This window comes from Zosterops lateralis, assembly GCF_965231275.1.
Source record: "Zosterops lateralis genome assembly, chromosome: 9".
Classification (NCBI taxonomy): Eukaryota; Metazoa; Chordata; class Aves; order Passeriformes; family Zosteropidae; genus Zosterops; species Zosterops lateralis.
The window spans coordinates 172,333-197,054 of record NC_139769.1 but is presented as its reverse complement, the minus strand read 5'-3'; the positions used below and the strand labels follow the sequence as shown (position 1 = coordinate 197,054).

Below are 24,722 nucleotides of genomic sequence, written 5' to 3'. Positions count from 1 at the left end.
AGATCTGCTGAACAAGCCTCTGTGCAATGAAAAATTACTTCTTCATTTAAATGCCAAAGCCACAACACAAATTACTTCTTCAAAGTGCTTTTTCACTGCTTTCTTAAGGATCTCCTCTTCTGAATATCCCTGGTATAATATGGTGCTACCAGCCTACATTTACTCTCCTGGGCCTCAAAGAAAAATACTTATTTTGTCAATTATAGAACAATTCAGCCACTTCTCAAAAGCAGAATTTGCTTATTAAATGCCAGACTTTGTCCTTGGTTTGTATCAGAAAAACCTTATCAAAATACACACAGACCAGTACAATAAACAGAGCAGTTAGTAAAATCCTATTTACCCTTCATCTGAGGTGTTCAGATCCACCTCAGCAAGCTCCTGCAACAAAAATATCTTAATACAGAAGAGACCAAAAAACTAAAACTTTGGAGAAGTGATGTATGACGGCAGTAGTGTGGAGTGGAAGAAGCTATGCTGTGATATGTGGTTGGGAAAGCAAACATGCCATACACAATACCTAATGCTGGGCCAACACCTGTATATTGAATGAAGCCTTTTGAACAGAAATTTCTACAAAATAAATATTTCTACTACAAAATAATTTACCACCAGAAGAAAACCATATGTAACGTCATGCCCTATAGACAAGTTCTGGCCTTAAGGCACACTGAAGTCATTGCTCATACAGGACCTGTTGAGCACGTAAGAACAGCCACACCAGATCACACAAAAAATCCACTGAACCCACACCCTGAATCTTATAAGGGACCATATGTGGGAGGAATACAACACCAAGGCAAACACTGTAGTATTTCCCCAACACTGATATTACAGAGATTTGCAACTACATTTTTCTTAACTAAAAGTACTGACTTTGCATTTAATAGCTGTGAGTGAAGTTCTTTTTCATTCATTGAAAAATTGAGATTCGAGGAATCTCTATTTACCTTGCATATACTTTTAACAATCTGCAATGCCCTACAACACAGAGTACTACAGGTTAATCAAGCATTGAAGTACTACCTCCTTTTATCTGTTTTAAGCTTGCAATCAGTTTATAACTGTACTGTATAACATGGCAGCATGTTATGCTACCAAAAATGCTACAAATTATTATACTCAAATGTACTGGTCTGCTCAAATGTTTCTTGTATATAAGCCATTTCATAGTTTCAGTCATACTTATATTCCTTTCCTTATCTTTTACAGTGCTGCTACAGATCATGGAAAAGGAGGGGGCCAGCATGGCACAGGATATTCACCACAAATACTGGATGTGATTCATATAATTCTCTAATGACTCTTCCTATCTGGCTTCAGTCCATTCCTAATAATTCTTTCTATCAGTCTATTTGCTTCTATGGGCAAACATTTTTACCGAGTTACCCATTATGATTTCAAGTTCTCACTCTTGAATTTTAGTAGTTAGCTCAATCCCACTACTGGAGAAGCCTATTCTCCAAAGCTATTCTATGTTTTCCTTAAAAATTAGAACAATGAAGTAGAATGAACACTGAAACTGTGCAGGTGACAAGTGTTAAAATACTTCTGGAGACAAGCACTTATCAATAAGGATTTTGATAAACAACACTTCTAAGTGATTTTTGTAAAGTAGCACAAGTTATAAAGACAAACTATTCAGAAATCCATACAGAACAATTGATTTCAAAAATACTTGAGAAGAATCCTTACAGCACACTACAAAGAGAGAATGAGTCAGTCAAGCAATGTCTGCAAAAAAAGCACGACTCTTTCAAGATGTACAAGCATGACTGAAAAAGTCACTGTTCCTTGTGCTTGGGGACATGTGAGGCTCAGATCAATAACTATTTATAGACCATGGCACTAGAATTTCAGAAGATACAAACAAACTGGAGAGGGTAGAGGGACTTATTAAAAAGAAGATACTAGGAGGTTTACAGAAAGCAGCAAATGAATGCAACTTCAGTGCCTGTGATGAAGCAAAGGAGCACAAAATAACAGTCTTCAATCACCACACAAAATTGACAATGATCGACACCTGTTTCCTCTACCAGTTAGATAAGCTAACTCCATTTGCAGCAAGCATAGTTTAGATTAGGCATTAGGAAATCTTTCAGGACACAATTATACACTGGAACATACACTGGAATCTCCATCACCCAAAGTTTTTAAGAAAGGATTACACAAATACTACTTGGAAAGAGAACAGGAAAACTTAACATCTCAGCACACAGACAGCCAAATGGACCTAATAAATAAGAGGATAAAAACAAAGCATTAAGAAAGGGAGCTCTAATTCAAATGGAGACTCTCATCTCCAACAAGCAAGAAGACGGAAGCCATGAAATAGTAACAGCCACTAACAGCTGTGAAATTATTGCAGTACTGCAAACTCCTTCCAAGAACTGTTCCTCACACCAGTAGTCTGTTTGATTATGGTGTTAGGCATGCTGTAGAGCAACATGGCTCAAACTGCCTCCTCTGTCACTGAGCTCTTGGTATAAATTCATTACGGAATATGGTAAGAAATAGTAACAACATTTTAAGTTCAAAGTACACTAAAATTCACTATCAGAAGTAGTCTGGATCCCTGCAACACTCATTACAGCTGATCACAACTGTGATCAGTTTCATGGAACAGAAAAAAGAAAAATACTATTTGCTTGATCTAATTTTTGTAACTTAATTCTAAATTAAATTCAAATTCCCTACTTAATTACTACTGTTCTCTAAAAATTCAGAAGATTTTTTGGGGGGTGAGGTGGGAATTATTTATATTTTTAGCATCTACATAGCTCCCAGTAAAAGCAAACCACTTCCCCAGCTACAAAAGCCCAAATGTATTTAGAAAGCAAATTCCAAGCTTTAGGAGTTTGGTAGGCATAAGGAAGAAAACAGTGGTGAGGAGGGACTGACACTTTTCACTAAGATTAAAATCTGGGATTATATTCATTCTTTGCAGATGAGACAGCTCTATTTTACAGGCTGCCTTACAATATGGGACTTGTGTATGTTGAAGTAAAATATCATTTCAAGAAATAACTCACAAGGTATTTATGATTTTTGACTCTAAACAGCATATGAAATTGTTGCACTTTACCACTGTAATAATTTTTAAAAACCCTCTAAATTCCTTACTTAATATAAAAATCAACTATATACACATGTAAAATTTACCTTTGATGTGCATTTTAAATAAACTAGCAAATGACATGCAGGGAAAAATTACAATACTGCCAATAATTGAAGAAGTTACAGAAAACCACTTGAGTCTGGATCCAAGCCCATTTAAGTCAGTTAGAACAACACAGCTGAAATAAGTGAGATTTAGATCAGGTGTTTTGAATTGTTCTAAGAAAGCAAGTAAATTACCATGTTTTCCATAGTAGTTTTCTTCATCTCTATCCATGCTACTGTACCTGGATCAGTTGAGCAAGCTGTCTGTGTGAGATACTGACTGTACTTCTGTGTTGCTAAATAGCACACTTTCCCCAGCAAGCAGAGATACACAAAAATACTATTTAAATAGATTTAAAAATAAAGCTGATTGTCAGGGACTTCTCCAGCCGGAACAGAAATTCACAAAATAGGCAGGCCTTTCTGTGAATAGAAACTTATCACTTAATGCCTTGTCCACCTACTGAAGCCAGTCTGTACAAGGAGGAATGACTCTTATCAGCGTGTATTAACCGACATTGTACGTGCAGAAAGGGAAACGGCTGCACCTGAATACCATTTGTGAAATAAACAAATGGAAGTCAATACAAAAAAAAAAAAAAAAAAAAACACCTGATAATTTACTAACTGAAAATAAGGTATAACACTGATGGCTATATTTCTGTAGCCTGTGCTACAGTGACAGTAAATAGTCTTTACAAGCAATAGGTGGCCACATCTTTCCTCCTCTATACATATGACTAGCACTCCGAAGTTCGAGTCATGTAAGTCTAAAATATAAACTGTCTGTTGTGTACCAAATTTCCAATCTGGTCAAGTGGAAATCTATGTGTCGATGTAGTCATAATTTACTAAATTATTTTCTTACTAGAATGCGCTTCTTGTATTTAAGCACAGCACAAAAGTGCAGAACACAAGAGGTAGCGCTAGAAGGTCTCAGCATTGTTGCATTGATAGTGAAATACAATAGTGATAGCGATACATTTTTATAGCGAAACAAAGTACAAGACACTATACTCAATATGTGAATCCGAAAGCCTGAGGCAATCTCTCCTTTGAAGCCACAAAGGAACAGAATCTACATGTGGTAATCCTGACCAGAATGAAATGTCCACTCTCTGCGGAATATGATTTAAAAACACCAATTGTAGAATTCTACAATGAGAAATGTGTACACTTGCATATGCACTCCTACAATAATATACAAGACAAGGCTGAACTACATGGTGGAACGACAAAAACAACATTTTTAAGTCAGCCCTGTCACTGCATAGTACATAATGACAAAAAAGAATAATCTCATATGACATTTAACCAATGATGCCTGTGATATGAAGTCAAAGCCCATTTTGTTATTACAGAACTTAGCAACAATGTTCTAATGTTTACCGAATTGGATATTTAGTATAATCAGTATCAGGCAACCAAGGTAAAAGTAACATGTTGAAGATGTAGACTGATGTCCTGCAAATATTAACTGTTGACTGAGCTCTCGCAATTTACTACCTCCCAAGACCTCCTGTCATTCTTAGGCAGATAGAAATTAAAAAGAAATGCAGCGAGGCCAAATGACTGATTTTACTGTGCTCCCACTCAAGTTTGCACCTCTGTGAAAGGCTGCTTCACTAAATCTCAATATAGTAAAGGAACAGAAGGCACTGAACAGACAGTGCTAAGCAAAAATGCACACTAACTAACACGCATTTGGTCAGCAATATATTACTCAACTCCAATAAAATGCTATTTCTAGTTTGATAACCATTCGTTTCTTCAGTTTTCTTCCCTAGTCTTTGGTCAACAATTACACATGCCAGTGACTAGAATAAGTAGGGCTTTTCAAGAAAATAAGTGTTTTTATTACAAGCCGTTGGACCTGCATGTGTAGGCGCTGCTCCCCTCTACTGGAGCACATCAGTCAGTTCAAGTAATTCAAAGTATTGCTAGAAAAGGCCTCAGCAGCAATAAGGCCTCCGTGTACTCAAGCTGCTAATTGAATGGTCAAAGATCCAAGTGCACATGACAACGAATTAGGCTGCTAACAAATGCACGGTGTAAAAGGATTGCAAGAGGTTCATCCCAGTTATGTTTTTGTAAAAAAATCACATTAAGATTTTTATGCTTCTGCCCATCTGTTCTCAGTAAGATTATTTTAAAATCCCAACACAAGTTCCTGCACAACTGATCTATCCCTTTCAGAAGCAGAAACTTCTTAAACATATATAAAAACCTAAACTTTTCAAGGTTTACTGTCCTAATTGTGCAAAGTATTCAAATAAATTTTTGAAATGCATTACTGTTTAGTAGTAGTCTAATTTTACTTAGAAATTTTTTTTTAGGCAAACAAGGTACATTTTAAGCCACATGCAATATTCGCTATGTAGACACAGCCTAATAATCCTAGTAATGTAAAATAATACATTATTACTGTAAGACACGTGTTGGAGCAGTCTATTAAGTCAAAAGGTTGACATTAGTACAACCTTTTCTAGTTATTCTTATGCAGTAAAATGCTGCATGCAGATACCATACCAAGACCTTTTCTATAAATCTTTAAAATAGCGCTTTCATAATCTCAGAGGGAGGGTGTTATCTTCAGCATCTACCATTAATAATCACAACACAGCACTGTTGCTACTGGGAAAAAAAGTGCAACTATACACATTTTTTTAGACATAAAAATGCCAGGATGAAACAAGAGCTGGATTATTCTGGACTTTGTGTACATCATCTATCTGCCACTATTTTATTTGTACAAATGCATTCAATTACTTTGGAAGCAAGAGAATAGTCAGGCTCACAAACTTATGAATAATCTAGTGTCTAATTCACAAAAGCCACGTTGAAACTGCAGTAATCAGAGCTTTGAAAGAAATGCATAATTTTGAAGATCTGTCTTCCTCTGTATACCAGGCCTTTTTTAATAGCTGTGTATTAAACCAGTGCTTGCTGTATTTGTTTAATGAGGTTTTTTTGAAAGCTAGACATCAAAAATCCTAATGTAACATGTCGATACAATATCCAGTATAAAATGAACATAGCTAGCATGTCTCAGGTTCCATAATTCCAAAATTTTTCAGTCAGTATTACTTAGACAATTCTCAGAATACTAAGATAAGGTTCTATCCTTTCTCTCCCCTTTTCCCCGCACAAGGTTCAAATTCCACAAAAGATTTACATCTCATGGACTCTGACCTTTGGTAATTACTGTAATTTTCAGTAAGATGGACTCTTGGTCCTACATGATTAATTACTCCAAAATGTAGACAATTCACAGATTGGTCACAATTTTCCATTAAGAACTAAAAACAAATAATAATTTTAAATTTTCTTTTATTTCCTATTAATTTTTATTCTAACAAGTATCCACTAGAAAAAAAAATGTCACAACCTATTTAGAAGTTTCCATTTAGAACTTAGGTAGCGAATTTAAAATTTCTTTTAGATGCCAACAGACTACTGGAAGTGGCCTTACAAATTATGTTTTTCCTTCTCTTGATGTAGAAGCACTTGAGTAAGAACTCTGTAATACACGTCAGTTCAAAACCAGAGAAATTACATGACAGTATTCTGTAAAAGAACTACACACCTAAAGTTCTGCTTTTAAAAATAACATTAAGAAATTACAATTTTTTTTTTTTAAATTGTAAGCCAGACATCCTGATTCACTCAAGACAAACTAGCCTCTCACCCTGTGTTTTTCAATAGAATATACAAATATCCACTCCCACAGCCCTTTATTCCGAGGGAAAAGCAGATGCAAATCTATGAAGTGTGGCCTTAAAAAACAGCACAAAGTCTCTGGAAAAATTGTCTCTAGTAATTAAATGCACAGCTTTCAGAAAGTCTTAGCCTTACAGTTTATGAGAATCCAGCATGGGAACCACACCCAGCTATGATGGCTGATTACTAGAGAAGACAGAAAACCATCCAGAATCCCCTATCCCTGCACAGCTTAGAGAAGTAGTAAAATTTTAATCATTTTCTTTAACAAGTCCTTGGATGTCATTATTGTATGACAAGCGGTTGCAACCTGTTTTCTGTGGGTGTCGTCACCATTCTCCTAGCATTCCATATCTGAAATAAAACCATTCTTTTGCTTAGAGAGATTGAAAATCTGGAGGCAGAACAAGACATTTTCTGCCCTAGTTCAGGTCTACGCCTCAGGCATCCCCTTTTGGCGCACACCTGACTGAGTGAGCGAAGTGCTAATGCCAAGCCCTGTGTGCTCTCTGCTCTTGCTCTGCCCAGGCCGGGGCTCAGCGCGGCGCCCTCCGTTACCGTGCGCCGAGAGGAGGCTCAGCCGGGCCGGTCCCTCTCGGGGAGCCTCGCCCGTGCCCTCGCCCAGGCCGCCTTTGCCCTCCTGCCCGAGGCCACGGAGGCGTCCGACCCTGCTCAGCCCACCCTGCTCTGCTCTGCCCTGCCCTGAGCACCGGCCCAGGCCCGCTCTGCTCGCGGGCACAGCCCAGCCCAGCCCAGCCCAGCCCAGCCCCGGCACTCGTGGCCCAATTCCAGGGCAAACCTTGGTCTGGCAGCAGGACGGTCACATAGAGAGTGACTCATTAATTGTTATTAAAGAACAACGTAACTGAACTTCAGGCGTATTTAACATTAGTAAAACATTGTCTCTCAAAAGAACACCCTCCACAACAGCTGAAGGTTTTTTCACCCAAACGCTGCTGACGGTGTCTGCAGAGCAATGTCTGGTAAATTACACTACATAAAGCTGGACAATTTAACATGACGTGTTGATAGTTCAAGGCATTTCCAAAGCTAGAAAATGTCTTATTTTGCCTTTACAAAGTGTGTTGTTTGAACCAAGCACCCACAGTTTCCCTGAAAGTCCCGCTGCCCAAATGTGTGATCAACTGTTGCACTTGGTTACCAGTACTCGGTATGATATTAGAATACAAAAATAAAACCATTCAGATGGGTATTTGGTGAATCGTGACTATTGCTGCTTTAACAGAGGTTAAAATTTGTGTTTATTTAACATTGTACATGAGATGCATTTTATGAATGCCTATCTTTCTGTACAGTCTCTGTACAGTACACTGTCTGGTATAATGAATAAAGCACTAGCTCTCCCTGGTTGTTTCTGAACCATTAGATATGCAATGACAATTAAGAGTTTGTAAGGCTATGTTAATTAGATCCAGTATTTTAACAGGCAGGCACATTTTCATTTATTTTGCCTTCATTTCTGAGACTTCTGCCACTTACTGTAGGTTGTGCTCTGCAGTCTTAGTGTTAACAGTGGCTCTGTGTCCGGAACAGTGAATATATTCTCAAAATTATAATACAGGCAGATGTAATTTAAGAATTTATTTGAGCAAACAGTTGCTTAGAATGGGTCAGAAGTCACCCTTTACTCCAATTTTTTTTCATTTGTTAATAAAAAAAGAGTTCCACTGTATTCTCTGTTTTGTCTTCACAAAAGAAAATATCCTGGAATCAGAAGCTTGACTTTACACAAAGTCAAATGTGTTCTTAGACAAAAGAAGAGGACTGTGACTACTAATGTTTTCTGTTTCTGTAGGCTTCTAAAGGAACAACATACTATGCTAAGTTGGTCTGCATCCTTTGAGCCAGGTTTGATTCCTAGGACTGTTAGCAAAGTTGTGAAAAGATATGTGAGTTGTGTTGTGAAAGAGTTGTGAAAAAATATGAGAAGATGGAAGCCGTATGAATAAGAATTTGGTTTACTCTGATGAAGGATCAGAAAATTCCTTCCTAGTCTCAGAAGCAGAACAAGTATCACCTTTATAAAAAGTTACAAAACCTGAGCATTTTACAATCCTAGACTCAGCTTTATGCACTGCAGATGTACCCTAACATTTTGAGAATAACAGTAAGCAATAAAATCATAATGCATATAAGAACTTGCTGACTGGAGATTCTGGTGCTATTTTCTCAGCTAAAAATGCTTAATATTAGGCCCAGATGCCTAAAAGTTAATCTGTGGTTTAATCTTCAACTCATTCCTACAAATGGATGTCTTACATTTGGTAAATATTAATAATCACATAAATTATAACTGGAAATGAGTTTCTGCTCTTATATGTGACAAGGTTGTAATATCCTGTGAAAACTGTGAAATCCTAGGAACTGGAAGCAAAGTAAATTTTGAAAATTGAGCCTTTAGCATTACAGTTTTATTGCTGAATCAACTCCGGTTCTTTTTTTTTAGTTATCTGGCACTGAAAAGAATAGTCAAGAAATATTATACTACTACTAAACAACTAATACATTGTTATTATTGCTGTTATTGTTGTTACATGTCCCCAGCAAAACCACATTTTTTAAAGTGGTACACATTAACACCCAAGTTACACTTTTCTCTGCAATGTATGAAGCCAGTTGCTAGTACACAGATACCAAAGAGGTGGACTGAAAGCACATAAGCTTAACATTCAGCTATGAAGGTGCTGCTAACATGCTTTGCTACATGGAATTTGTAACAGTAAGGTTTCTGCAGCTCGTAACTGCTATTAGTGCCGTGAAGAATTCTACTCTGTCTTTCCCAATGGTATTCTAAGCAAATGCCCTCAGGACACATGTACTTGGAGCAGTGCAGGTCACAGGACTCTTTTTATGGCCTTCAGATACTGTGCTTAAACTATGACTAAGCCTACAGAAGGCATTACACCACAGGACACCTAATCTCATCTCTTGAGACCTTGAGGGAATTGCACATCAACAGAAATGTTATGGTGTGTAGTCCAAATTTGCCTTCTCCGGTGAGCCACCACAACATATTCATTCAGATGAACCCCTGGCTGATGCAAACAAATGGTATTGCAAAATTGAAGTGTCAGTGTATAGAGGGAAGATTCCATAGTGCATGCTTGTACCCTACTTTTTCCTACATTCTGTTAATCCACTCATCTATTTAAAGAATGGAAAGTGAGGAGAAAGACATTATAGCTGTACTATATTATGTATAAATGCAGAATATGTGAATTTATTATCAGCACTCACTAAATATTCCAAATCTCTGGTGAAACAAAAACAGCCCAAACTATTAACCAGCAATTTTGCAACAATTGTATTTTACCTACTGTTTGTTTCCCTGTGTGGTCTGTGAGCATACACACGTATAAATTTTAAATGGAAGGATTTTCTTCACTGTGACTCTAAAATGTAAGATTTTAACATTCCAGGGTGACATGTGTCCCCATGTTATTGTATAATATCACTTTTTGTCACCTGTATTTAGCTAGCAGGCTACATACTTCCTTTCCAGTTGAACAGAAGTGACTGTTCTGCTAAGAGAGCAATTCCTTTGTGATACAGAGATCTTCATGGAATACTTCTGGCTAAAAAATAAGTAGAATGTGTTCAAGGATTCATAAGTACTATTTCCATTATCTGTGACCTCTAATGTTCCAGGTCCTGTAATCTATTTCCTTCTGTTCTGTCAATGTCCTTCAACCCTCATTTCCTAGTCTGCATCCTTAAGTAATTCTCCATCCTGAATCCCAAATTATTCTCCCTTCTCTTCCTAACCACATTTTTATTACCATTCTGCTGCCATATATGAAATGGGACTGCTCCTGAATGACAGGTTTCCATTCTGTTCACCCTTGGAGATAAAAATGTTTTATACACTTTTATTGTAGAGAGCTGGTCCAAAATCAAAAGGCTACTTAAGAAGGTACGTAAAGACCAATCATATAAATGGACTACTGTATACTCAATCTGCTTTCTATACCTTAGAATGCACAGCACTAATTAAATATCTCAGTGAGCAGTAGCATTTGTCTAGTCTCCTCTGAATTGGTGTCATTTACACTGCACCATTGCCCATTGAAACAAAATCAGCTCTTCATGTCCCCTAAAACATTTTGCCAGTCAAGAGACAATCTGTTTTGAAGCCCATCATTTTGGAAGCCCATCACAGAAAATAACTGCAAAGAGTGAAATCAACATTCCAACAATATGGTAAATTATGTAAGGTAACCAGAAGCTAATGTTGAAAAGAGAAATATTTTGTAGAAACAACCCTGTGTTGACAGAGAGATTAATAAAAGGAAACATCACCAAAAAAAAAAAATAAAAAATAAAAAAGGACTGTGTATGTTACAAGAAGAAAAATATTCATTTTGATATACATTCCTTTCCTGAGTATAATTCAGCATTATGAATTTGAAAGTCAAATTCCAAACCTTGCAAATCTTTTTTAACTTGCTCAGTTAAAAAGACAGGTATCTCCATGGGTTCCACAGGAAAGGGCCAGGTTAAGTCTTTCCTGTAAGTCAAATGAGACTTGAACTAGTCTGAAATAATTGTTCAGAAACTTCATCTTTCTCTACTGCTTCTAAAATGTATCTTCTCGTTTGTTTTTTTATAGAACAGATGGAGTTCTTAAAGAGGAATCTAAATTTGTGTGGCAATTACTACAGAAATTCCAAGAAGAGCTGCAAACATATGCACCGAAAATAGAAAGAAATCTTCGATTTCTCTCATGTTTTAAGCAGCAGACCTTATGCTAGAGAAACTGATGCCAAAGATAAGTATCAGAAGTTTTTGACTGCCCTTTTACTATTTCCTGGAAGGTTTTCTCTACTCTAGTAACCCAGTTTGGGCTCACCTAAGGTGAAGAGACAGATCTATAAACTGAACCAGGGGCATAAAAAAAAATGTAAAGAAGTAGGCTTATGGGATCCTGTTACAAGCAGACCACACAGACAGTAATTTAAAAGGTAAGCTCACTGTCAGTAAGCCAAAGTAAGCCAAGAGGAAAACAGGACTGGTTGACAGATACACTTGCCAATCTCAGAGTACTGATTTTATGTTAAAGAGCTCTCAGGGAGAAAAAGAAAAACACCAACCAACACCTCCACAACCACAAAAACACACCCACATAAAAACCCTCAACTTATTCAGGACTTTTCTTGGCCTCATAGTGAGAGCATCCTCAGGAACCACTCTGTTGAGATTTTTTACAGCAGTAGAGCCCTTCTGAATGTTTGCCTATTCAGATGCTCCTGTTACCTAAACAAGATCTATGTTATTGCTAAGGAAATATGTGGTTTGTGCAATAGCAGTGTTTCTCCTTTTTTTTTGAGTGCTGCTTCCAGGATGTGGAACTGTGGGGTTTTTTTGTTTGATCCTGGTTTTTTGTTTGGTCAGGTATTAAAATAGGACTGATCAAATGTTTTAGAATGCTAACGTTTTCAGCTTCTCAGACTTCTTTCCCTGTCAATGCTGCAATAGCAATATTTGTTCTTCAGCTTGAAAGACACAATACCAGATGTCCATCTAAACTGCAATTAATGGGGCTTGATTAATGATTAAGTGAAATAAAAACAATCTTTTTGAGGGAAAAAAGAAATGAATTAAAAAAAAAATAGAGGGGAAAGCAAGTGGAAATGGAAACAATCAGGTAAGCAAGGGAAACACGAACGAGGTGATGGAGAAGGGTAAATTGAAGAACAAACTGTAGCTTGAGTGTAGGAGAGTTTATAAGACAGGTATTCAAGAATAGCAGCAAATTATCCATATGTCTTTCATTAAAGTCAAGTCCACTACAAGTTGTATTTAGTAAGCAATCTAAAGGCATTAAGTTAAAACTGGACTTTGGTTATCCTGACAACTGCGAAATGGAATAAACTATTCAAAAAATCAATTTCTGAATCAAAATTTTGAACCTAAAGCACAGCAATCTTGTAATTAAGAACAGTATGAACTGAAAGAAGTTCAAATCCTAGCATATTTTCAAGATACAATTCATATTATGACTTAAAAAGAGTTGTTTCTTGACTGTTAACCATCAGCAATAATTTCTTTTAATGCACCTAAACATTTTCTAACTAACAGTATGCTCCCATCCACTGAATCCATTTAAGGCAAACTATAACTGTAGTAAACTGCATAAATGAGTATTTGATAGTCACAATATGTTGCTACTTGATTTTGATTTCTGGATAATACACTAATGAAATGATTCCTGAATGCTAACAACAAAAACAGAACCCTAGAGATATTGAGCATGTACTGGTAAAATGCAGAATGAGATGACAGTACATATATATCCTGAATGCTTTAGAAAATGCAATAAGGAACTTGACTGAAGGAAAATTACCTGAAACACAACCATGTATTTTCCTATTATTAATAGACAAAATGAAGGCTAACAAATGGTTTTCTTCTTAGAGTATCTTTTGTGAGAGATCTCAATCATTAAACCTAACCAAAGCTTCTACAAAATCTGAAAGGGTTAATATAGATTAAATGGGACAAGTTGGGAATACTAGGACACAGAAGACTGACTTTCTAGTCTCACGTGCCAGAAGGCTGTTCCAAATTACTATTCTATTCTAAGGATGGAAGCCAATGCTTTTCAATCTCAGGCTTTTTTAGACATACCAATAATTATCCTCAGTCTCTCTTCCTGCTTCACTACAGGCTAGGAAGAAAAGTTAAAAATTGCTACAGTTGTGGACTACTGTCCTAAAAATCTGAAAATAGGAAAATTAAATCAGTTTGCCCGTGACTCTATAGTCTTGCAAACATTTCTAACTATGGGTTTGCTGATTATTTTATGCCAAGACACAGTCCTCCTTTCCCTCACTGTGATTTGGATACCTACTCTAAGCCCTACTTTGTTAATCAACTTGGGCTGGAACACTGAAGCAACTATGTGTCTTCACTGAAGATACAAAAGCCAACATTCAGACTTAGGGAAAAAAAAAAAAGGCAGTGGATTGGCCCCCGCACTCTTTAAATACTTCCCACCCACTAGAGAATTCAAGCAAAAAACTGTCCCACAGTGCACATTCCATCCTACTGGTACTCCCAGAATAGAAGCATTTCAATTGTTTGGCTCAGTGTATCACAGAATAAATATATCAAGCCAACCAGAGCTTGCATAAGGTATTAAGACCTATTATTTCTGGGATACTCTGAGATTTTCTCACAGTATCAATATAATTACATTTACAATTGGTTTAAGTGCTGCTGGGAAATGGCCCTGAAGCATGAACAACTTCTCACACTTTCTGCCAGCCTCCCATCTTGAGCAACACACAAGTTGTTAAAACCTAACAAACAAGAGGCTTCCTTTACCAAATAAACATCTCCTCACCTTTTTTCTAATGTGATAGTACATGGCAACATTCTTCTTACTCAGTACTTCCAGAGGAAGATTTTCTTGTGGCCAAAATATTTCTCTTATTGCAGATTCAGCATGTTTACTCAGCAGAAGATTTAGAAAAGATCTGCAAACAACTTTTAGCTGCATAGAAAATCTGCTGCCAAGTGCTTTCTACCTAGTTCTATGAAAGCTGCAAAACAAATGAACAAAATCACCTCCAACAACTTCTTGATCAACATTTATCACTACTGAGGTTTTGCCAAAGAAAATGGGAGGTTTCCTACAGGGGTCCATCATGCATTACAGAGGATTCACAGCTGGAAGTCAAGTACAAACTCCTCCTGAGAGAAATCTTGTGTTCTAAATACAATTATATTTTGGCAATCTGCAATAACCTTTAAAAAAAAGAGTTCTGATGGTGAAATACACTGTAAATGTAACACGGAAAAAAAGCTTCAGATTCCTTGCTTGTTGCTCACATTCATTTTGATGTAGGTCAGATTTACAGAATTCAAACCAATAGAGTAAGAATAGGAAGGAAAAACCATAAAATTCCTCTAAAAGAGAGGACAACAATGAAGAAGCATGCGATAAACTAGGACTGTATTTTGTAACAAAAAGACAGAACAGAGAGAGACAAACAGACAATAACGAAAGACAAAGCAGATACTCCATACTTGACATAGATGATGTCAAGATAGATGCCTGTGATGACAACAGCTATAGTACAAGAACTTGACATCTGTACTAATAATTTGAATAAACTTTCTTTATCTTTGCAAGGATGCAACCTCAGAATTATTTAGAAGCATCTACATTAGTAACATTAGCACCATTTGGTTGAGGGATTGTTCCAAATGGTCAGGAGGAAGCTACCAGTAACCACAACATAACTTACCACAGTTTTTGTAGTGCAGCCAAAGCAGCAGAGAAAGACAATGTAATATGTAGATGTCATCAAATGTAAACGTAGCCCACAAAAATCTAAGTACATAATTTTTTCTTCTAATCAAATATTTAGCTTTCATCTATCTTTGAAAAAGAAAAGGTAAGGACACGGGTGAAGAGTAAACCAACCCCAGCTGTAAGTGGAAATCATGTACAAGACCATAGCAAGGGAAAGCAGACACACATGGCTTTGCCCTTTATTACGCTAATCATGACTCATACCAAAGTTAAAATGCCCTAACATCAGGAAGACATTTTAAGATGGTGTCCAGCTATTCAAGGGTTTGCAAGTGCTCATCAGGTCTGCATGAGAGGATGAGCAGACAGGCCAAGACAGCACAAGCATATCTGAAAGGTCAAAAAAAGCACAGCTATACAGACTACAGTCCTGCCCTTCCACAAGTGCTCCAGAAAGGCTCTTAGGATCACAACTGAGAACAGGATCTACTTCCTCTTTCAGTTTAATTAATTATGCAGGCTACAAGCAGAACGTTACCCATAAACAAGAGAATCGTCCCAAACATATAGCAGTCTGTATTAAGGACCACCGTCATTCAGTTGCCCTTGTTTGGTTGGGCAACTGCGATTTACTATTTTAATGGCAAAATCAATACAGGCAAATTCAATACTTTAAAGCAAATTCACTGCAGGATGCCTTTTAAAGATAATCTTTGGTAGAGACATAAAACTATGATACTTTGCCTTAAAGTATGACAAAAAATGGTTAGAGACAGCAGAGTTTAGCGCAAGCCCATTAGGACTAGTCAAATAAAATGAACTTTAATTCCTACATTGCGTGTAGTATTATCATTAGCTCATCCCACTAACTGAACTGACCCAACAGCTTAAGTCAAAAAAAGGTGACCAAAAATACATTAATTGACCATCCACATCGCCCAGGAGTCACTCTGTGTGGAAAAAAAGAAACACTTCCCCACATCGATCCTTTACCATGCCATCCTTTCTTAATATATTTTTCTTATACTTTTGAGTGAAACAGAGCATAAATAAACCACATTTGTAGGTTTTCTCATATATCATATTCTGACAATGGTTACAGTGTACATAACAGGGAAGACTCTTGGGAAAAAGCTCTTGGTTGTTGGGGGGGGTTATTTTTTTCTGCTTGCAGAGCCACATTTCCAGGTGTACTATACAACTTCATTGGTAGTCATTGGCTCAGAATTCTAGGGCACTTGTTTATTTATTTACCATCTCCACTTACAGATTCACTTGATTTGGGGTTACTTTCACTTTGCTAAGAAACTTTCACTGATTTCTCTTCCTATTCTGCTTGTCAGTATCCCAAACCACTCATTCACTACCTACAGCTTTTTGATTCCCTCAATTGAAAGGAAAACCTTTCATTATAAAAGGATTAGAAGAAAAAGCCAAGTTTCCAGTAGCTGAGCTCTCTTTATTATCTTCTCTACAATTCCAAAATAAGCTTCCAGGCAGCTGCCAGTATGGTTGTTTTTCCTCAGACTGGAGACCAAAATGGTGGTTAACCTCAAGCTTGTGGACTGGTGTTACATGGCTCTTGCCACAACATTTAGTCATTTGTGAAAAGCCTATTGGCATAAATTATCAAGGATCTGCTCTGCATAAACTGCATAACTAGAAATACAATATAATGTAACATTATGTTACTTGCTTTCGAAATGAAATTATGTATTCCTAATTAAAGGAATTTGGTTAGCAATATATATGTACATATTATATACATATTACTTAAATACACACACACATATATAAGTATGAAAGAACTGTACTATCTCACAAATCCTGCACAAACCTTTAAATTACTTATGGAGGTAAATATTGTAAGAGTTCAAGAGTATTGATCACAGGGCACATCATTTCCCTGTTTATAGCAGTTGCCTAGATGCTAGCACAGATATCGCATTGTACTGAAACCAACAAAAAGGCGTATTCACAGATACAGCTTATTGCCTTTTGTCTGACAGAATAAAGCAACAGCATAGGAATTATTTATCATTCTGCTGGGGGGGAGGGGATCTAAATAGAAATGCTGTATTTTGCTACACTTAGCTATTTTTTAGCAACCTGCTCATATCCAAAAAATTATAACTCATAGAAAAATACCAATGATGAAAAAAGCAGTTAATTTTAATGTAATATCCACTATAATGTTATATTAAAAATACCAGAGGTATTATTCTGCATATTAATTTATTTCTAAGAACACTGATTATAAAGGACACTAATTCAGCTACCAAATTTCACAGCACATCAGCTTGTACAAGTCTAGATGATCTGCATGCAATAAATACTCACATTCTTCTATATAGAATCAGCTGTGCAGAAGTGATAATTATGTGGTGTCCCAGCCCACTCATGTTAGAGCTCTTCTTTCTGGTGAAACACTCCTAAAGTTCAAATGGGTTCCCACCCTTATCACATTGGAAGTACACACTAAATCATATATTTTAAAAGATATCTACTGGTTAAAAGTAGGTACAAGCATGGGACTTCCTGCTGGAGAAGTAGCCCACCAAACATCTTTTGGGAACTTTAATCAGTGGTCCTCTTTAGGTAGAGGATTGCTTTAGGCAAAATTTCCTTTTCTTTGCAGATGTCAGAGGTCAATCAAAGGCACCGTCCCAGGTTTTAGTACAACAGAAGAGATTTGATTTCAAAGTGACTGCTCAACAGAGTACCTTCAAAGAGTACAGTCACTTGCTGCAGCTCTCTTCAGCACAATCTAGGAGGGAAAGGGTGATTTCAGCTATGTGGAATGAGGCTGGAAAAATGCAAATATCCCTTAGTTAGAAGGAACAGTCAGATGTATCCCATCTCTGCCCATGATTTGTTTGGGCATGTGGACAGCATTGAATTACTATATCAGCAGTAGACTCTGTGAGATTATCCCACAGGTGAAAGAGATTCCTTCCTGGCTACTTTTATTTCTGGGTGCTTACAGCATTCCAGCTGCTGCAAAGTGCCACAGCAAATTAATGTGGTAAGAAACGTTGTTTCTTGGTGTTTCATATGGATTGGAGCTCTATTATTCAGAATGGCAGGTATAAAAGTATTTATTCCAGAAACTGGAATTCCAGTATCATAAAAGCTTGGTACAAACAAATTTAGACTGAACAATATGAAAAGAAAAAAAATCAGCAGAAACATACACATAAAGTTTAAGTTGCATGGGGTCTTTCATCCAAGATTATACTCAGTCACTGTTGAGATCTGTTGCCTAGGAATACTTAGATACCAAGACATCCACTTAATTCTAACAGCTGACAGGCATTTATTTCCTGTCATCCTAGCAAAAATAAAACACAGTTTTATTATCAACTTTTTTTTTCCCATAGTTACTTATTAGACTTGACACCACTTTCCTACACCATCTTCATGGACTTTGAGTCTTGTGTATCACACCACCTCCCAAGTCAATACCAACAGAAAATAAAGTTGGAAAGAACTTTGAAAGGTTATTCTTCTTCCAGGATTTCTTGGGTACTTCTTCACTGTTTCCTCAACCTCTGACTGAAACACCTTCTTTAAAGTCCCAAATGAATCAGTACAAGTTCCACATAAGGAAATCTAAATGTCCAGGTCCACTTATGTTGTACAGGGCACAGACATCAAATTTTTCTTAGCCTTCACTGTAATAAAGTAAGATTGTTAACAAATTTGGGTATTTATTTTTCCTATATTAAACAAATCAAAGTATTACTCCATAAAACACACCTAGTTCCTGACCTCACAGAGGTTAGGAACAAGGAAAGTGGAAAGCTGTTAACATTTATTTGCTTTAATAGAATAGCCCTAAGTTAATGTAATTTACACTATCCTGCTGGATGCTTCTGTATTATTTTATTAGATTATTTGATAGTAATGACACACTAACTCCCTGACATAATACCCAGATGCTAAGGAATCACATTAGCAGATTCTGTAAATCTGACTGCCTCTGAGCCAGATACTAGCAACAGGAAACACAAATAAACACAGTTAAGCAACTGTGAATGTGACATGCCTTTACACTTCAGGAGTGAATGCAGAGCAAACAGATTTTCTCATACCCAAGTGAAGATCAATTACTGAATTTAGTAAACCACCTCCACATTTCTGTGTGTTTAACTGTAACAACACCTTTCCTTCTGACCAGATGATTATGGCCAATTTATTTTATTTTTGCTTATTAACAACAGTAACAACTAATTAGCGTGTGCAGAATAAGATATTTACGGCTTTAATATAAGGGCATAGCGTAGAGAAATACAGGCCTAGTAAAACAGGAGAGACTTTGCAAAGCAGAGATGCAAGACTGGATGATAATATACTGTACAGGCTTGGGATGGTACTAATGATAATTTCTCCTGAACTATGTATTAGTATCCTGCTTGTTAAAAGATATAACCAAGTTTAATTAGTCAACAAGAAGCCTAGCTTATTAAACTCTTTCTAGATAATATTCAGTGAAAGTTGTACATAACCCACTCAATAGTGTATAAGTATGCATAACAGTTCCATTAATCTCCTTTCTTATAGATGTTCTTATTGTATTGTCCTTGTTCATGGCTGAGCCAATACCTTACTATCAAGAATGGCTCAGCTTAAATAAGTCAGTAAGCTAAAAGATGCACAACACTCAAGTGCTAAAGGATAACAAATGTTATCCTAGATGCTTTCAGATACTCTAGAATCTTAATTGTAATGGAAAATGCAGCAATTAATTTGGCTCAAGAAATACAAAGAAGTGCTAGACCACTAGGTGAGGAAAAATTTTATTACCTACATCCTACCAGTTTTATTGTCTATTCACTTACTGACCAAACCATCTCTGGTATGCAGTACTTTTCATACTTTCATAGAACCACAAAATGGTTTGGGTTGGAACGGACCTTAAAGCTCATCTCACTCCAACCCTCAGCCATGGGCATGCACCTTCCACCAGACCAGGTTACTCAGAGTCCCATTCAACCTGGCCTTAGACACTTCCACGGATGGTGCAGCCACAGCTTCTCTGGGCAACCTGCTTTAGCACCTAATCACCCTTGTGATAAAAACATTCTTCCTTATGTTTAATCAAAATCCTTCCAGTTAAAAACCATTGACCCTTGTCCTGTCAATAGAAACCTTGGGGGAAACAAAACAGGGAAGGAAAAAAAAAAAAAAAAAAGAGAGAGGCATTTAAAAACTATAATAAAATCTTTCTCCCTCTTTCTTACAAACCTCCTTTATACATATCAAAAAGCTGAACAATCTCAATTCTTTTGGCCTTTCATCATAGGAGAGGTGCTCCAGCCTGCTAATCATCTTCGTGGCCCTCCTGTGGACCTGCTCCAAGATCCCTGTCTTGCTTGTGTTGGGAATGCTGGAGACACATGCAGTACCTTCAGGAGGAGTCTCACCAGAGTGGAGTAGGGAAGGGCAGAATTACCTCCCTCAACCTGGTGCCCAGAACTGGCTTTTTGGGTTGCAGGTACACATTGCCAGGCCACAGCCAATTCTTTATCCACCAGTACCATAAGTTCATACTGCAGTCACATGAAAAAAAGTACTGCTTCCCTTAAAAAAATGCACTTGATTAGTTTATTCTAAAGAATCAGACTGATGACACAAATTAAAAATCTTTGAGAAGAAATTGTCTTTGCCATTTATTAATGCTGTGAGGAATTCTTGAGATTCCAAGGAAAGTTTAGGACATGTATTCCTCTGAAAAATATACCTGCAGGCTAATAAATAACAAGTTGCTGGCAAAGACAACAAAGTCAACAGAATAACTATTACAGCAACCTAATTTAAAAGGAAAATCATATTCCATAAGCTCAATTTGAAAATGCTGCACTTTCTGTTTTTTAAGTCCTTAACATTATGGGATCTAACATGGGAAAGAACCTTGCTGCCCAACACAATAGTAGAGTAATTGGTCAAGATTTTTGCAAATGTAGTAACACAATAAACATTACCACTATTAATATCCATACATGTAAATGAACTAAAAGGAAGTAAACACACTGATGAAACAACTCAAATAGCAAAAATTCTACGATTCTTCAGAATACTGCCTTCCTCCCTAAAGGTGCATAAAAAGACTCATCCTTTCTTCCCCATGTAATACCCTTTGAAAATGAAGTTTAAAATATTATTGTTGCATTACTATTATGACAGCAAAACACTTGGTATCGCTCATCAAGACTTTACTGGAGTGTTCTTGCTTACAAACGGCAAATGAGGAAGCCCACACAGCACTTACTGAACTCTATTTGAAAGCTGTTTTTCTTTCCCTTCCTGAATACTGTGTTCCTGCTCTTCTTTCAGAATAATACTTCTACTCTTTCTGCCGTCAGTGCTGAGTATCTACGATCCTAGGCCTACACACTCTCTGCAGTAACCTGCAAACCCATTTGAATTCCATAGCAGTGGAAAAAGATTCTCTCAGAAGTTAAATGATTTCAGATTCACCAATTTTTATTTCACCTTAGGTTTGTGGCTTGTCTTCCTTCCTCAAAGGCTTTTTTTTTTTTTATTTCCCTTTTTCAAAGGAAGCCAAGCCATGGATTTTCCTTTAGTCAGATCAAGGATCAGACCACGGCAGTGAATTAAAACCCAGATTTTTCAAAGGTGTAAACATGTCTCACAGCATGTCTGTGGTACGGAGGCAAAGGCTGCTTTACCAAGCCGCGTTTACCCTTTTGGCTAACTCGGCTCATTGCTGGAGGCCTTGAGGGCTCCTGGAGCAGCAGACCTGTCCTGAGGGGGTTTGCTCATTCTGCACGTTTGTTTTGCCATGGAAATCTCGCGCACACTGGAAGAGGACACCGGCTTTGTAGCGACACCTTCAAACGGGCTAAGCAGCTTTGCAAGCCCCGTGTCCCGCATCGCAAATATATCGCCTTCCACGGAGCAATTAAAGCGGAGCCCAAACACCCAGATGAAGTTCCGCCCCCGGTGACCTTCCCGCGGCGCCAGGACCGGCGGGAAACTCCCGCTGCCCGCGCCCCGAGCACCGGCAGCCCACAGGTACCACTGCTCATCGGGCTCCGGCCCCGCACACCGCCCCGGGCCCCTCACGGCCCCTCACACCGCTCCGGGCACCCCCCGGCCCCTCACACCGCTCCGGGCACCCCCCGGCCCCTCACGGCCCCTCACACCGCCCCGGGCCCCTCACACCGCTCATCGGGCCCCTCACACCGCCCCGGGCATCCTCCGCGCCCCTCACACTGCTCCGGGCACCTCACAGCCCCTCACACCGCCCCGCGCCCCTCACACCGCCCCGGGCCCTCACACCGCTCCGGGCACCTCACACCCCTCCGGGCACCCTCCGGACCCCTCACACCGCCCCGGGCCCCTCACACCGCTCCGGGCACCTCCGGGCCCCTCACGGCCCCTCACACCGCTCCGGGGACCCCCCGGCCCCTCACACCGCCCCGGGCCCCTCACACCGCTCCGGGCCCCTCACACCGCCCCGGGCACCTCACGGCCCCTCACACCGCCCCGGGCCCCTCACACCGCTCCGGGCACCCCCCGGCCCCTCACACCGCTCCGGGGACCCCCGGGCCCCTCACACCGCTCCGGCCCCGCACACCGCTCCGGGGACCCCACAGCCGAGTCGGCCCGGCCCGGCCCGGCCTGCGCACCTGCCGCCGGCCCCTCTGCCCAGAACGGCGACAAAGCGGCCACAGCGCACCTGCTCCCGCGGCGGCGGAAGCTCCAGGTCTGCCCGCCCCCATCTCTGCGCCCACCGGCTCTTTCCCTGAACCGATCGTCCTGCTTGCTCCAGGCCGGGCCAGGTACTCGGGCGTCCCGGGGTCTACCTCCGACACGGGGGACCCTACGGCCACCGCGCCCCCACATTCGCCAGGGGAAACAAACTCCGTCTCCCTCCGGCCGTGGCTGCCCGCCGGGGCGGATCCGCGCTGTAAACAGGCCGGAGGGCAGTACCGGCGCCGGCCGCCCCCGCCCCGGCACCGGCGCTCGCCCCGCCGTGCCCCGCGCTCACCGTAGAGATGTGCGGAGGCTTCGCCCTTCCTCGCCATCGTCTCCCGGTGCCCTCCGCGCCGGCACTGCCGGGGCACGACCAGGGGCCCGGCGCCTCCGCCCGCCGCTCAGCGCGTCCTTTGTTGCCGTGAAGGCATGAGAGGCGGCGGCGGCCGGGCAGCCCTCCCGCTCCGCTCTGCCGCGGCTGCCCGCAGCACCGCCCGCACCCCACGCCCACCCTCCCGTCCCGCCGGCTCCGCGGCGACGCCTGCGCCGACCCGCGGGGGCGGTGCCGGTGCCCGGGTCGCGGTGGGGGGGGGCGGGCGGAGCGGCGGGGCCGAGGGCGGCCCGGGGAGCCGGGGCGGGTCGCGCGTCGCCAACTTCGCCTGGGCCCGGCGGCAACTTCGGCATCGGCGAGAGCGGGGCCGGGCCCGGCGGGGCCGTACCTGGCAGGGTGGTTTCCATCCTCCCGCACCAACCGCCGCTATCGTAGCCGGGTGCGCTGCCCGTCTGTATCCGCGCCCTGCGCAGAGCCCGGAGGTGTTGCCGCCAGTGGAAAGCGGCCGGCCGGCCCCTCTCGGCCCGCCCGGGCCCCGGCGGGAAGCGCCTCCCCCGGCGGAGCTGTCCGTGCCCCCGTGCTGAGCGCCGGGCCGGGCCGGGCCGCCCTCGGGCAGCGGCCGCGCGCCCAGCAGCCGCACGGGCTCCCGGCCGGACGGGAACGGGAACGGGGCGCTCTGCCGGGCTCAGGGACAGCCGGGCGCCTGGCGCTCGGCGGGGGAAGGTGTGTTGGTTCTGGGCTGGGGCATGTTCACGATTTCGTCAAAAAAAAACCTTAGTACTGAGAAATACGCATTTCTGGTCATAAACTTTCCTTCAGTTGACGTCCTCCTCCATGCGTTTTATCCGAATGGGGCAACAGCCACGTACGAGCAGTAAGTCTGATGGCTGAGATTCTTTTACAGTCGTGACAGTACAAACCACCACTACAGCAAAAGGCCACTATATGCAGATGTCACAATGCAATTAGTCTCTTGTCACTAAGTCCAGCACACAGAGTATATTGTAAGGGAAAACATTTTGAAATTATAAGTGCACCTGTTGGCCATTATTTATATTTTTGGACGTGAGCTTTAGAGGAAAACTGGCTTTCCAAGGCTTGCAAAGAAAAGTACCCTTTCAAAAATTGGCTTAAGACCTCAAAAGCACATGGCTCATTTATTTACGAGTAAATTAATGTCCATAGATCTGGAAGTTGTTGCTATGCTTGTATGGAAATGTAAACCAATCATCTCTGCATTAGTGAGGGTATGTGCCTCTTACATACATGGTCCGTGCATCATCAGGTCTTGTAGAGCTAGCTGCCTTGGCTGGTTTCAAGAAAACTTAAAGGGGCATATGTATGACCTTATCCGTCCTCCTAGAGGTCTCAGTTCAGGCCAATCACTCCAATAATTACTGAATTCCACATATGTAGTTTTGTCTGCTAGTGGAAATACTGTGGGTAGTAATTCTCCAACCCCCCTCCACACACACAAATATATTGAATTGTTAGAATTTATATTTT

At 40.3% G+C, this 24,722-nt stretch overlaps 1 protein-coding gene across 4 annotated transcripts in view; it reads right to left on the bottom strand.

Moving 5' to 3' along the window:
• Window positions 1-23,737, bottom strand: part of SLC44A5 (solute carrier family 44 member 5) — a 51,307-nt gene extending 27,570 nt beyond the window's left edge. Inside the window, exon 1 of one of the 4 annotated variants that reach the window (XM_083868066.1) lies at window positions 23,605-23,737. In XM_083868066.1, the coding sequence (XP_083724192.1) occupies window positions 23,605-23,623 (19 nt within the window). In that variant the 5' untranslated portion in view covers window positions 23,624-23,737. Of the gene's footprint in view, window positions 1-22,818; window positions 23,069-23,180; window positions 23,259-23,604 lie in introns of those variants that run through there. The other 3 variants (XM_083868067.1, XM_083868064.1, XM_083868065.1) reach the window with 3 other exon arrangements.
• Window positions 23,738-24,722: the final 985 nt, after the last annotated feature.